The following is a 15,116-nucleotide window of genomic DNA, read 5'->3' as shown; positions in this document are numbered from 1 at the left end:
TTTATCTTATGTAGCAGTCTTTGGTGCGGCACTTTGTCAAATGCCTTCTGGAAATCCAGATACACCACATCCACAGGTTCCCCATTGTCCACTGCGTATGTAATGTTCTCAAAGAATTCCACCAAATTAGTCAAACATGACCTGCCCTTCATGAACCCATGCTGTGTCTTACCAATGGGACAATTTATATCCAGATGTCTCGCTATTTCTTCCTTGATGATAGATTCAAGCATTTTCCCTACTACAGAAGTTAAGCTAACCGGCCAATAGTTACCTGCCTTTTGTCTACCTCCTTTTTTAAACAGTGGCGTCACATTTGCTGTTTTCCAATCTGCGGGAACCACCCCAGAGTCCAGTGAATTTTGGTAAATTACCACTAGTGCATTTGCTATTTCTCCCGCCATCTCCTTTAGTACCCTGGGATGCATTCCATCAGGACCAGGAGACTGGTCTACCTTTAGCCCCATTAATTTGCTCAACACTACCTCTTTCGTGATAATAGTTTCTAGGTTCTCACCTGCCATAACCTTCCTGTCATCAATTTTTGGTATGTTATTTGTGTCTTCCACTGTGAAGACCGACACAAAATACCTGTTCAATGCCTCAGCCATTTTCTCATTTCCAGTTATTACATCCCCCTTCTCGTCCTCTAAAGAACCAATGTTTACTTTCGCCAATCTTTTTCGTTTTATATATTTGTAGAAACTTTTGCTATCTGTTTTTATATTCTGAGCTAGTTTACTCTCATAATCCGTCTTACCTTTCTTTATAGCTTTTTTCGTGGCTTTCTGCTGACCTTTTAAAGATTTTCCAATCCTCTAGGTTCCCACTAATCTTCGCCACTTTGTATGCATTTTCTTTCAATTTGATACCCTCCTTTATTTCCTCCTTTGATACCCTTCTTTTTGTTTGATCGAGCCCAAGATAGGGTGCAATGTCTCATCTTGGATCTTGTATGTCCCTCACGTGGGGACCATGAATTGGATTCAATTTGAATTGGGTTTTCTGGTTGGAATAAAAGTGGCAAAAGGTACTAAAAGAAAGTTGGGGAGTTAAAGGGAATGTTGCAAACTCAGTCACTCGTTTCAAAACCTGCGGTTAAAGGCAAGGCTAACATTAGCCATCTGCCAGCAAAATATAAGAAACCGTTCACCCACGGCAAAGTTATCAAGGAGGCTTTGATGGTTGCTGCCGACACCTTGCTCAAAGATTTGAAAAACAAAGATGAAATTAAGACAGCCATCAAGAGCATGCCGCTTGATGCTTTAACAGTAGCCAGGAGGGTGGAATTGCTGTCCGAGGATGTGTCTCAGAAAATACACAGACTTATCAGGCTCTGAGTGTTTCTCACTGCAGTGTGATGAGTCTGTAAACATGACAGATATGGCCCAGCTGATTGTTTTCGTTCACATGGCATTCAACAATGCAACAACAAAGGAGGACTTCCTCACTCTTTTGCCACTCAAAGAGTGGACAAGAAGCAAAGATGTCTACAATGAATTTTAAAAGGTATGTGACTGAGGAAAACACTCTGATCAAGAAACTGGTTTCAAACCCAACTGATGGCGCGCCATCAGTGCAGGCTTTGTTGACCCGGAATTCTCCTCCTTTGTCAATTACCACTGTGTTATCCACCAATAAGCATTAACAAGCACGGTTATTGACTTTTCTCATCTAGTGAATTAATCCTTCATGCAGATGCGGTGCTGGATAAGTCGAGGAAAGGTCCTCCAGAGATTTTTAGATCTGTTCCTTGAAATTGTCACCTTTCTTAAATCAAGAAATGAGGTCACGCAAACCAGCCTCCCATCCATTGACTCTGTCTACTCTTTCTGCTGCCTTGGAAAAGCGGCCAGTATAATCAAGGACCCCGGACACCCCAGGCATTCTCTCTTCCACCTTCTGCCATTGGGAAAAAGATACAAAAGTCTGAGGTCACGTACCAACCGACTCAAGAACAGTTTCTTCCCTGTTGCCATCAGACTTTTGAATGGACTTACCTTGCATTAAGTTGATCTTTCTCTACACCCTAGCTATGACTGTAACACTACATTCTGCACTCTCTCCTTTCCTTCTCTATGAACAGTGTGCTTTGTCTGTATAGTGCGCAAGAAACAATACTTTTCACTATGCTAATACATGTGACAATAATAAATCAAATCAAAAAATTAAAGGTGCATAGCGAGCTGTCAGATAATGCGTGGTTGCTAGACTTGCCATTTCTTATGGCAAATGCAAAATCGAATGAGCTGAACAGAGTGATCTGCAGGCGAGGGACAGAGACATGCCTCGCATGATCAGTGCAGTAAATGTGTTCAAGCTGAAACTGGGCCTGTGGCCCTCCCAGTTAAAGAACAAAATTACTGAGCACTTCCCAAATCTGGAGAAAATCCAATAACAGTTCAAACTGAGTGTTAGATCCAAACAGATTCTTGGCCAGCCTGAACAAATTGAAAAAGGAATTCAACAGATGACCTCAGGAGTTATCAGACACGATGGAACAATTCATTATGTTTGTCTCAAATCCTTTTCTTCAAGTTCAGATTGGAGAACTGCCAGCAAAATTTCAGCAGGTGTTTGAAAGAAAAATCAATGGACTTGACATGGAAATAATCATCATGCAAAATGACAGAGGTGAAAGCTAGGTCAAGGGACAAAGACTCTTAGGGACCTGTACAGGTCTAATACAGATAGGAAATATACAGTAAATGACAGAACCCTTAAGAGTATTGATAGGCAAAGAGATCTGGGCGTACAGGTACACAGGTCACTGAAAGTGGCAATGCAGGTGGAGAAGGTAGTCAAGAAGGTATACGGCATGCTTGCCTTCATCGCCGGGGTATTGAGTTTAAAAATTGGCAAGTCATGTTGCAGCTTTATAGAACCTTAGTTAGGCCGCACTTGGAATATAGTGTTCAATTCTGGTCGCCACACTACCAGAAGGATGTGGAGGCTTTGGAGAGGGTACTGAAAATATTTACCTGGATGTTGCCTGGTATGGAGGGCATTAGCTATGAGGAGAGGTTGGAGAAACTTGGTTTGTTCTCACTAGAGCGACGGAGGTTGATGGGCGACCTGAAAGAAGTCTACAAGATTATGAGAGGCATGGACAGAGTGGATAGTCAGAAGCTTTTTCCTAGGGTGGAAGAGTCAATTACTAGGGGGAATAAGTTTAAGGTGCGAGGGACAAGGTTTAAAAGAGATGTACGAGGCAGATTTTTTTTTATACACAGAGTGGTGGGTGTCTGGAACTCGTTGCCGGGGGGAGGTAGTGGAAGCGGATACGGTAGTGACTTTTAAGGGGCGTCTTGACAAGTACATGAATGAGATGGGAATAGAGGGATATGGTCCCCGGAAGGGTAGGCGGTTTTAGTTAAGTCGGGCAGCATGGTCGGTGCAGGCTTGGAGGGCCAATGAGCCTGTTCCTGTGCTGTAATTTTCTTTGTTCTCAAGGTGCTCTCAAGGTGAAGGCCTAGTTTAGTTCCACACACTTTTGTGAGGTTGCTTTTTCCCCAGATAAAAATCATCAAGTCTAAGTATCGCACGCATCTCTGAGATGTCCATCTGACAGACTGAGAGAGACTGGCCATCTCAACTACAACTTCATAGTATTCAGCAGACAGTGTGCAAGCACAGGTGTCACACTAAGAGCAGGATATGGAGTTGCCAGTGTTGGACTGGGGTGGGCACAGTGAGAAGTCTCACACCAGGTTAAAGTCCAACAGGCTGATTTGGAATCACGAGCTTCCGGAGAACTGCTCACCTGATGAAGGAACAGTGCTCTGAAAGCTCATGATTCCACATAAGCCTGTTGGACTTTAACCTGGTGTTGTGAGACTTCTTACTGTGCACACTAAGAATAGGTGAGTGTCATGCCCAAGTATATTTTGGGGGGTTTTAGTAAAGTTGAATTGTTAAGAGTAGATCTTGTGCTGCATTTTGATGATTAAAGTGATCTTGTGCTTAAAAGGGTTGGAAACCACTGCTTTAAAGTGAGCTGTCAACAACCTTAAATGACGAATGCGCTTTGGGAAACACATGAACAATGTGGGTTTTTAATATATTGTGTTAAACACAACTACTGGCACAGACAGTGAATTGGTGAACTAAAAGGTACAAAGTGAATTGGGATACATTGAAGATAGTGGAGACTTTTGAAAGCAATAAAGGATATACCATTATTGAAAGGAGAAAATGTTAGATCAAATCCATCAAATGGCACTATACCTCATAGACTCTGTAGCGTACCACATCATTGGTACCCATGACATCTTTCAAATCTTGGAGCATACTCGTCATAAACAATGCATCCAGTCCAGCTTTAGTCTGGGCAACTTTGGAAAGAGATTGGATTGCCTGATCAAAAAGAAGCAGCAATAAATTTCTTACCGTTGTCGTTTGGTCCCTTAATTATCAAGGGAAAAACTACCCAAGACAAACAAAACAATGCATAAAACACATTTGTACATTAAACACATTATACAATGTACTTGTAGAAATGTCCAACTCAAGGTGCTTCACAGAGCATCAGGAAACAAAATAGGACACAGCCACATAAAGGAATATCAGGCCAGATGGTCAAAAGCTTGGCCAGAAGTAGATTTTAAGAGTGTCTTACAGGAAACAAAAAGGAAGAGTGGTGGAGGTTTAGGGAGGGAATTCCAAAGCATAGGGTCCAGGCAGCTAAAAACACAACTATCATGAAGCAACCATAATCAGAATTAGATAAGTGCAGATTTCTCAAAGGACAGTAGGGCTGCTGAAATTACAGATAGGGAAGGGCAAGGACATTTGAATACAGGAGTTGGAATACAGACTATTGAATACAGGAATTGGAGCGTCTTGTTGAAGTTGAGCAAGATATTGGTAAGACCACACTTGGAATACTGTGTACAGTTCTGGTCACCCTATTATAGAAAGGATATTATTAAACTCGAAAGAGTGAAGAAAAGATTTACTAGGATGCTACTGAGACTTGGTGGTTTGAGTTATAAGGAGGCGCTGGATAGACTGGGACTTCTTTCTCTGGAGCGTAGGAGGCAGAGGTGTGATCTTATAGAGGTCTATAAAATAATGAGGGGCATAGGTCAGTTAGATAGTCAACGTCTTTTCCTAAAGATAGGGGAGTCTAAAACTAGAGGGCATAAGTTTAAGGTGAGCGGGGAGAGATACAAAAGGGCCCAGAGGGTCAATTTTTTCACACAGAAGATGGTGAGTGTCTGGAACAAGCTGCCAGAGGTAGTAGTAGAGGCAGGTACAATTTTGTCTTTAAAAAGCATTTAGACAGTTACATGAGTAGGATGGGTATAGAGAGATATGGGCCAAATGTGGGTAATTGGGACGAGCTTAGGAGTTTAAAAAAAAGGGGCGGCATGGACTAATTGGGCCAGAGGGCCTGTTTCCATACTGTAAATCTCTATGACTCTAAGACATGAAGGGACTTTAAAGCAAGGAGGAGAATTTTAAAACCTTGAACATGGGGTTTGACCTGGAGCTAATGTAGATCAGTGAGCATATTAGGTAATGTGCGAACATGGCTCAGCGCGAGCAGATAGGGGTAGCAGAGTTTTGGATGACCTGAAGTTTATATGCATAGTTGCCACTTGGCTCGAGCAGAATAAATATGCCTGGGAACATTCTGTTTAATGTTTTTATATACACAGTACCAATGATTTGCATTCAATGGTCAAAATGGGACTATTTTACCCTACAGTCACCCTGAATATTATACTGCAAGTTGGTTGTCACCTTTGTATTTTTGATGCATTTTGCCAGTGTGTGTTTCTGTTGCCTGTTCTTGGTAGGTAGATAGCTTCTGAACTTGGAACGCTAGCAACATGCTTTTTCTTTATTCATTCATGAGACGTGGATGTTAATGGCTGGGCCAGCGTTTACTGCCCATGCCTAAATGCCCTTGAACTGAATGGCTTAATGGCCAAGTCAGAGGGCATTTAAGTTAAGTTTAGGTTTATTTATTAGTGTCACAAGTAGGCTTACATTAACACTGCAATGAAGTTACTGTGAAAATCCCCCAGTTGCCACACTCCGGCGCCTGCTCGGGTACACGGAGTTTAGCACGGCCAATGCACCTAAACAGCACGTCTGTTGAATTGTGGGAGGAAACCGGAGCACCCGGAGGAAACCCACGCAGACACGGGAAAAACGTGGAGACTCCGCACAGACAGTGACCCAAGCCGGGAATTGAACCCGGATCCCTGGCGCTGTGAGGCAGCAGTGCTAACCACTGTGCCACCGTACTACCCAGTAACAGTCGGCGGTGGCAGTGATATTTTCATTGGACTAGCAAACCACTCTGATTTATTTAGAGTTTCTTTTACACAAAGAGACAATGGACAAATTCTCCTTGCTGTGTTGTAGATTTCTATGGTTTCACTACAACTTTGCACCAAGCAAGCTGGTTACCCCCACAGCATCTCCCACCTATGACAAGAATACATTTTTAAAAACCATGTCAAGAGACAAAACTGCCCTTGCGGTGGAAACATTGGACCTCAAAGAGCTTTTAGGAGGACATCAGTAACCATTTGATCTGTACCGTGATTGACCTCACCTCTTTTGCAACAGATATTTTCTTGCCACCAATGCTGTGAATCATCTCCCGGAGCAGCTCGGGTGAGGCAATAATTAATGGGACAGCATCTGCATTTTCCACAATTCGGCCAATCTGGAGAAATTAATACGAGTGTAAAGAGACCGATATGAACAATATTCTCCCAACTGGGAGAAATTAGAGGTTTTATATACACAGTTGTCACAGCATTAAAAAGATTTAGCTTGTACTATCTATACTGTTCAGCACAGTAAGAAGCCTCACACCAGGTTAAAGTCCAACAGGTTTATTTGGTAGCACGAGCTTTCGGTGCATTGCTCCTTCTTCAGATGAGTTGCTCCTTCTTCATTCACCTGAAGGAGGAACAACGCTCCGAAAGCTTGTGCTGCCAAATAAACCTGTTGGACTTTAACCTGGTGTTGTGAGACTTCTTACTGTGCTTACCCCAGTCCAATGCCAGCAACATCTCTACATCATTATACTGTTCAGCATTACATATTTATGTAATGTTTTATGTACATATTTAAAAATACATTTCAGTCACAAATTTCCATAACATTCTCAGTGCATTATTGTTGAATTGCTAGAAACGACACGCAAAACAAAGATACGTTTACATATCCATTACTAATTACAGAGGGCAATGTCCATGCTAATTCTGATGTGTAAATCGGTTGGTTCTCCAATGTGCAGGATCCTGATCAGGTTGCACTTCAGGACCATGAACAGTTCTTGTCTCAATACAACATAGCCACACTGCAGAGAGTGCAAACAAAATACAAGGATGGTCCCAGAACTGAGAGATTAAAGCTATAGGGAAAGACAGAATAGGTTATGGTTTTTTATTTCCGAAAAGTGAAGACTCAGAAAGTGACCTGATAGTACCATGTAATGCTATGAATGAGTTAGACAGGGTAGATAATGACTAATATTCCATCTTTGAGAGAATCCAAAACTAAAGACATAAATACAAGACAGTTATTAAGAAAGCCAATAGGGAAATAAGGAAAGAATGATTAGAATGTGAACTCTGTACCACAGGAAGCGGTTGAGATTTTAAATTTTTAAAAATTCATTCATGGGACATGGGCGTCGTTGACTGGCCAGCATTTATTGCCCATTCCAAGTCGCCCCTGAAGGGCAGTTAAGAGTCAACCACATTGCTGTGGCTCTGGAGTCACATGTAGGCCACACCAGGTAAGGACGACAGATTTCCTTCCCTAAAAGGACATTAGTGAATCAGATGGGTTTTTCTGACAATCGACAATGTTTTTATGGCCATCAGTGGATTCTTAATTCCAGATCTTTTTAGTGAATTCAAATTCCACCACCTGCCGTGGCGGGATTCGAACCCGGATTCCCGGAACGGAGGTGAATAGCTTAGATGCTTTCTGAAGGTAGGCAGGCAAACATGAAAAGAAAGGGAACTGAAAGCTATGCAGGAGGATGCAACAAGGTAGAGGGAATGTAAGCAACTCACGTAGAGAATAAGCACCAGCACAAAACTAATGTTTGACTGAATGCCTCATCATTAGACTTTTAATGAAATCCTCCTTCTGCTGTGGTGGGAATCCAGGTGTCCAGAGCATTACCCCGGGGTCTGTGAATTACTAATCCAGTGACAATACCACTGCCATCCCTTATGGTTTCAGATTACACTTTCAGAAGATTATTTCAAGTCTTCTGTCACTACACAAGTAGTGTGCACACAGATTGACTTTCCTCTCTCCAAACATTTAGTTAAACTGCAAAACCAAAGTAAAGGCACAGTCCCAAAATGCAAGTTACCACCATGGCTGAAAATCCAGATGTTAATCTAACACGAGTTTTAAAGCAGGCAACATCAGTAGGAAAGAAAGATATATTTGAAGAAAAACGCACTTCCACCTTACTTGGGACATTGCCAGGATTTTAACAGTGTCATCAGAGTGCTGAAGTCCCTTCTGCAGTTCCACCTTGAAATTTTGAGCCAAGTAGACGGGATCCAAAGCTTGCAGAAGTCGATCAAGAATTGCCACACACGTATCGATCTGTTCCCTGAGCAAAAGAGGGACAATCGGATTTAGGTAAACAGAATAAAATGTGATCTGGCAGACAGCTTACCAGGTTGGCAAGCAAGAGGAAATACTTATAACACTGCGTGGTCAGTAGAAACATTTTGAACTTTTTGCCCTTGGAATGCAGGCAACAGTCGCAAGGCAGTATTTATCGTCCATCCCCGATTGGCTTGAGGTCATTGAGAATGAACTGTATCAATTGGGAATGATTGGGGGGGGGGGGAGTCACACATGGGCTCGAGTGGGATTAGTGAATCAGTTGAATTTTTAACAAAAACAGTTTTCATGGCCGTTTGTTACCAGCACACAAATTACTGGATTTATTGGCTTCAACTCACTGTGGCTGCTGCCTCACAGTGCCAGGGTTGAATTCTAGCCTTGGGTGACTGTCTGCGTGGGTTTCCTCCGGGTGCTCCAGTTTCCTCCTACAGTCCAAAGATGCGCAGGTTAGGTTGATTGGCCATGCTAAATTTGCTCTTCATGTCCCAAAAGGTGCAGGATAGGGGGATTTGCAGGGTAAATACGTGGGGTTACAGGGTAAGCCTGGGTAAGAGCCATTGCAGACTCGATGGGTCGAATGGCCTCCTCGGGCACTTAAGCCAATAGGAAAATAAGGAAACATTTTACAGAGTGGTTAGAATGTGGACTCGTTTCCACCGCAAATGGTTGAGATGAATAGCTTAGATGCTTTTCTTAGGGAGTCTATGTACTCAAAACTTTTTTAAAATCAAAAAGACTCCAAATGGCTCAAGAGGGAGGAACAAAGAACTTGCATTCAGACAGTGCCATTCATAGTATCATGCCCTGAAAGATTTCACAATCAATTAATGAGTATAATTGCAGTTTGGTGGGTAAACATAGAACAGTACAGCACAGAACAGGCTCTTTGGCCCACGACGTTATGCCGAGCTTTGTCCGAAACCAAGATCAAGCTATCCCACTCCCCATCATCCTGGTGTGCTCCATGTGCCTATCCAATAACCGCTTAAATGTTCCTAAAGTGTCTGACTCCACTATCACTGCAGGCAGTCCATTCCACACCCCAACCACTCTCTGCGTAAAGAATCTACCTCTGATATCCTTCCTATATCTCCCACCATGAACCCTATAGTTATGCCCCCTTGTAATAGCTCCATCCACCCGAGGAAATAGTCTTTGAACGTTCACTCTATCTATCTCCATCATTTTATAAACCTCTACTAAGTCTCCCCTCAGCCTCCTCCGCTCCAGAGAGAACAGCCCTAGCTCCCTCAACCCTTCCTCATAAGACCTACCCTCCAAACCAGGCAGCATCCTGGTAAATCTCCTCTGCACTCTTTCCAGCGCTTCCACATCCTTCTTATAGTGAGGTGACCAAAACTGCACACAATATTTCAAATGTGGTCTCACCAAGGTCCTGTACAGTTGCAGCATAACCCCACGGCTCTTAAACTGCAATTCCCTGTTAATAAAAGCTAACACACTATAGGCCTTCTTCACAGCTCTATCCACTTGAGTGGCAACCTTCAGAGATCTGTGGATATGGACCCCAAGATCTCTCTGTTCCTCCACAGTCTTCAGAACCCCGCCTTTGACCCTGTAATCCACATTTAAATTTGTCCTACCAAAATGAATCACCTCACATTTATCAGGGTTAAACTCCATCTGCCATTTTTCAGCCCAGCTTTGCATCCTATCTATTTTGCTGCCAATCCTATCAAACTTTGCTGCCAATTGTATACAGCAAGGTCCCACAAACAGCCAATCATTTTGGATGAACGCAACAAATCAGAATAGATAGCATTAATTTAACAGAGCTCGCTAATATAATACAGCCAATGCTTTGTATTATAAATCAGAAGTCAGCACTATGGGAAAGTTCAGCTTAGTGATAGAGAAACAGGATATAGTAGCTAATTAATAGCTGGCATTTGGGAAGCTCCCCAAAACTGAAGAATTTTCAGAAAGGGAAAAGATATCCTAGGTAAAAGGTCGTCAACGTTTGGTGGTGCTGGAAGAGTTGACCATAGACCATAAAGTATAGGAACAGAAGTAGGCCATTCAACCCATCGAGTCTGTTCCACCATTCAACAAGATCATGACTGGGTAGATGGGCTGAGAGGATTGTGCACTTGCTCCAAAACTTCAACTCTGCCTCTTCATGCTTCTGATAAAGTGCCTCAACGAGCTCAGAGCCCTCCTGAACTCGCCTTCTACATTTTGGTCGATCACAAGCCTGGCTCACCCAGGAGCTGGCAGGTTTGCTTGCCTCTTCAGGGATGCTTTGAGGACATCCCTAAAGCACTTCCACTGTCATGGGAGTCTGCTGCTACCAGGTTCTAAGTAGAGCAACTGCTTTGGGCATGTGGTGTCAGATATACAAACTACATGTTTGACCCCCTAGCAGAATTGGTCAGGAGTGATTAGTGCCTCAATGCTGGGAAAGTTGGCCTGAGAGAGGACACTGCTGTTGGACCACCTTGCTTGCCACCATATTTGGAGGATTACTGGTGATACTTCTCCAATGTTTTGAGGCGCCTGCTGTAAGTTGTCCAACTCTTCGAAACGTACAGGAGTGCAGGGATCACTGCTGCCCAGTAAACCATGATCTTAGACTCGGGTTTGAGATCCTGGTCCTCAAATATTGTTTTCCTCAGTCAGCTGAAGGCCGAGCTGGCTCATGAGAGGCAATGACGAATTTCGTCATCTGTGTCTCTTCATCGAGAGGTTCAGCAAATAGTCTACATTTTCCAGGAACTCAACAGGAGGAGAGGTGTTTTGCTATTGGGGCTAGTTGTAAGAGTACCGTGGTTTCCTTCTTAACATATTTCGTTAAGCACCTTTAACATAAGACTCACCACAGGAATATTTAACAAAACATGATACTACCACATAAGATGACATTATGTCAGATGTCCAAAAGCCTAGTCAAGGAGGTAAGCGGTAAAGAGTTTCGCAAAGGAAGAAAGCAAAAGAAAGAGGCAGAGAGGAGTAAGCGGAGGGCACTCTAGAGATTAGGCCCTAGGCAACCGGAAGCACAGTCACTATAGTGAAGCAATTAAAATCAGGAGGCCAGAATTAGAGAAATGGAGATATCTTAGAGTTGTGGGGTTGGAGGAGATTCCAGAAACAGGGAGGGGTAACAGGGAAACCAGCCATCCTGGATTTTACAGAGTCGCCCCATAATGGAAATAATTTCCCCATGTCTGACACTGTATGTTGCTCGGAAGCTTTATCCCATATTTCAGACCTTAAAGCGTTACACATGTGCAGTGCACATCTGCACTGCTCCTGACCTGACAGTCTCGCCAGGACTCACTCTCTCCTGCTCTCCCACCCATCAGTACGGACCACCATACCAATCAGTCACTTAATTTCCACACACAGAGGGGGGAAAAATAGAGGGATTTGAAAACAAGGATGCAAATTTTAAAATCAGGATGCTGCCTGTAAGTCAACAAGCAGAGGGGACAGAGAACAGGCAAAATCATAGATTCCCTACAGTGCATTCAGGCCATTGAGTCTGCACCAACTCACCAAAAGAGCATCTTACCCAGGTTCACCCCCTGCCCAGTGTCCATAATCCTATGCATTTAGCATGGCTAATTCACCTAACCTGCACATTCCCACGGAGTGTGTGAGGAAACCCACACAGAGAATGTGCAGTCACCACACAGACTGGAATTAAGAACATAAGAACATAAGAAATAGGAGCAGGAGTAGGCCATCTAGCCCCTCGAGCCTGCCCCGCCATTCAATAAGATCATGGCTGATCTGACGTGGATCAGTACCACTTACCCGCCTGATCCCCATAACCCTTAATTCCCTTACCGATCAGGAATCCATCCATCCGCGCTTTAAACATATTCAGCGAGGTAGCCTCCACCACCTCAGTGGGCAGAGAATTCCAGAGATTCACCACCCTCTGGGAGAAGAAGTTCCTCCTCAACTCTGTCTTAAACCGACCCCCCTTTATTTTGAGGCTGTGTCCTCTAGTTTTAACTTCCTTACTAAGTGGAAAGAATCTCTCCGCCTCCACCCTATCCAGCCCCCGCATTATCTTATAAGTCTCCATAAGATCCCCCCTCATCCTTCTAAACTCCAACGAGTACAAACCCAATCTCCTCAGCCTCTCCTCATAATCCAAACCCCTCATCTCCGGTATCAGCCTGGTGAACCTTCTCTGCACTCCCTCCAATGCCAATATATCCTTCCTCATATAAGGGGACCAATACTGCACACAGTATTCCAGCTGCGGCCTCACCAATGCCCTGTACAGGTGCATCAAGACATCCCTGCTTTTATATTCTATCCCCCTCGCGATATAGGCCAACATCCCATTTGCCTTCTTGATCACCTGTTGTACCTGCAGACTGGGCTTTTGCGTCTCATGCACAAGGACCCCCAGGTCCCTTTGCACGGTAGCATGTTTTAATTTGTTTCCATTGAGATAGTAATCCCATTTGTTATTATTTCCTCCAAAGTGTATAACCTCGCATTTATCAACGTTATACTCCATTTGCCATATCCTCGCCCACTCACTCAGCCTGTCCAAATCTCTCTGCAGATCTTCTCCGTCCTCCACACGATTCACTTTTCCACTTATCTTTGTGTCGTCTGCAAACTTCGTTACCCTACACTCCGTCCCCTCCTCCAGATCATCTATATAAATGGTAAATAGTTGCGGCCCGAGTACCGATCCCTGCGGCACGCCACTAGTTACCTTCCTCCAACCGGAAAAACACCCATTTATTCCGACTCTTTGCTTCCTGTCGGATAGCCAGTCCCCAGTCCACTTTAACACACTACCCCCAACTCCGTGTGCCCTAATCTTCTTCAGCAGCCTTTTATGGGGCACCTTATCAAACGCCTTTTGGAAATCCAAAAACACCGCATCCACCGGTTCTCCTCCATCAACCGCCCTAGTCACATCTTCATAAAAATCCAACATGTTCGTCAAGCACGACTTTCCCCTCATGAATCCATGCTGCGTCTGATTGATCGAACCATTTCTATCCAGATGCCCTGCTATCTCCTCTTTAATAATGGATTCCAGCATTTTCCCTACTACAGACGTTAAGCTGACCGGCCTATAGTTACCCGCCTTTTGTCTCCTTCCTTTTTTTAAACAGCGGCGTAACATTAGCCGTTTTCCAATCAACCGGCACTACCCCAGAATGCAACGAGTTTTGATAAATAATCACTAACGCATCCACTATTACCTCTGACATTTCTTTCAATACCCTGGGATGCATTCCATCCGGACCCGGGGACTTGTCCACCTTCAGTCCCATTAGTCTACCCAGCACTGCCTCTCTGGTAACATTAATTGTATTAATTGAACTGTGTCCCTGGCAGTGGAAGGGGAATGGCACTAAGTCATGCTGGTCATATCCAAAGATGTGAAAGTTAAGTTCATTTATTAGTCACAAGTAGGCTTACATTAACACTGCAATGAAGTTACTGTGAAAATCCCCTCATCACCACACTTCAGCACCTATTTGGTACACTGAGGGACAGTATGGAAGGAGGCCATTCGGCCCATCGAGTCTGTACCGACCACAATCCCACCCTGGCCATATTCCTGTAACCCCACACATTTACCCTCGCTAATCCTCCTGACACTAGGGTCAATTTAGCATGGCCAATCAACCTAACCTGCACATCTTTGGACTGTGGGAAGAAACCAGAGCACCCGGAGGAAACCCACGCAGACACGGGGAGAATGTACAGACACAGTGACCGGAGGCCAGAATTGAACTGGCGCTGTGAGGCAGCAGTGCTAACCACCGTGCCAGCCCATTAGGTGGATTAGCGGGGTAAATATGTGGGATAGGGTTGGATGGGATGGTCTATCAAAGAGACAGTGTCGGCTTGATGGGCCGATCGGTCTCTCTGCACCATAACAATTCTGTGATTCTGAGTTGAACAATAACATTAGGCAGAGTGTGTAAAGGAGCAAAACCCTCGGCTGGGGTAAGACAGGGCAGCTGCGCCACGGGCAAGGCGACACACAGGCTGCAGGGAGGGAGGAGGATGGCCATTCCCTGAGTCACCCCCCCCTCAGCATCAACTCGCCTGTCGTCGCCATTCAGCAGGTCGAAGAGGAGGCCGAGGCGCAGGCCGGTTACCAGCTCCCGCAGCGCGCTGAGCGGCAGCGAGTAGACGACGGTCTTGAGGCTCCTCAGCTCCTCGAGCGGCTGCTCCAGCTCGGCCATCTCGCGCAGCAGCTCACCCACAGCGCCCGCCATCTTGGGCCCGCGCCTGCTCTCGCGAGATCTCAACTCAGGTCCCGGCCCCCGCCCACAGCGGGGGGGCATCTCGTGCGGGGGGGTTGAATAAAGGTCACGTCATCCTGGCCACGCCCATATTCACGGCCCCGCCCGCAACGGGGACATCTCGCCGGGGTTGAATAAAAGCCACGCCCCCTGGCCGCGCCCATATACACGGCCCTGCCCACCTCGGAGACATCCCGCGAGAGGTTGACTAAAGGCCCCGCCCTTTACCAC

At 44.8% G+C, this 15,116-nt stretch overlaps 1 protein-coding gene across 1 annotated transcript in view; it reads right to left on the bottom strand.

The window, feature by feature from the left end:
• The window catches only part of psmd5 (proteasome 26S subunit, non-ATPase 5), a 32,419-nt gene extending 17,384 nt beyond the window's left edge, over positions 1–15,035 (bottom strand). The window contains exons 1-4 of the mRNA XM_078226296.1: positions 14,686–15,035; positions 8,464–8,608; positions 6,572–6,685; positions 4,228–4,356 (exon numbers count right to left, since the gene is read on the bottom strand). Coding sequence (XP_078082422.1) covers positions 4,228–4,356; positions 6,572–6,685; positions 8,464–8,608; positions 14,686–14,927 — 630 coding nt within the window. The 5' untranslated portion in view covers positions 14,928–15,035. The remainder of the gene's footprint in view (positions 1–4,227; positions 4,357–6,571; positions 6,686–8,463; positions 8,609–14,685) is intronic.
• Positions 15,036–15,116: the final 81 nt, after the last annotated feature.

The sequence above is a fragment of the Mustelus asterias genome, chromosome 13 (genome assembly GCF_964213995.1).
Source record: "Mustelus asterias chromosome 13, sMusAst1.hap1.1, whole genome shotgun sequence".
In the NCBI taxonomy this organism is placed as follows: domain Eukaryota; kingdom Metazoa; phylum Chordata; class Chondrichthyes; order Carcharhiniformes; family Triakidae; genus Mustelus; species Mustelus asterias.
The sequence above is the reverse complement of the archived record's forward strand: the minus strand, read 5'-3'. Positions and strand labels throughout refer to the sequence as shown.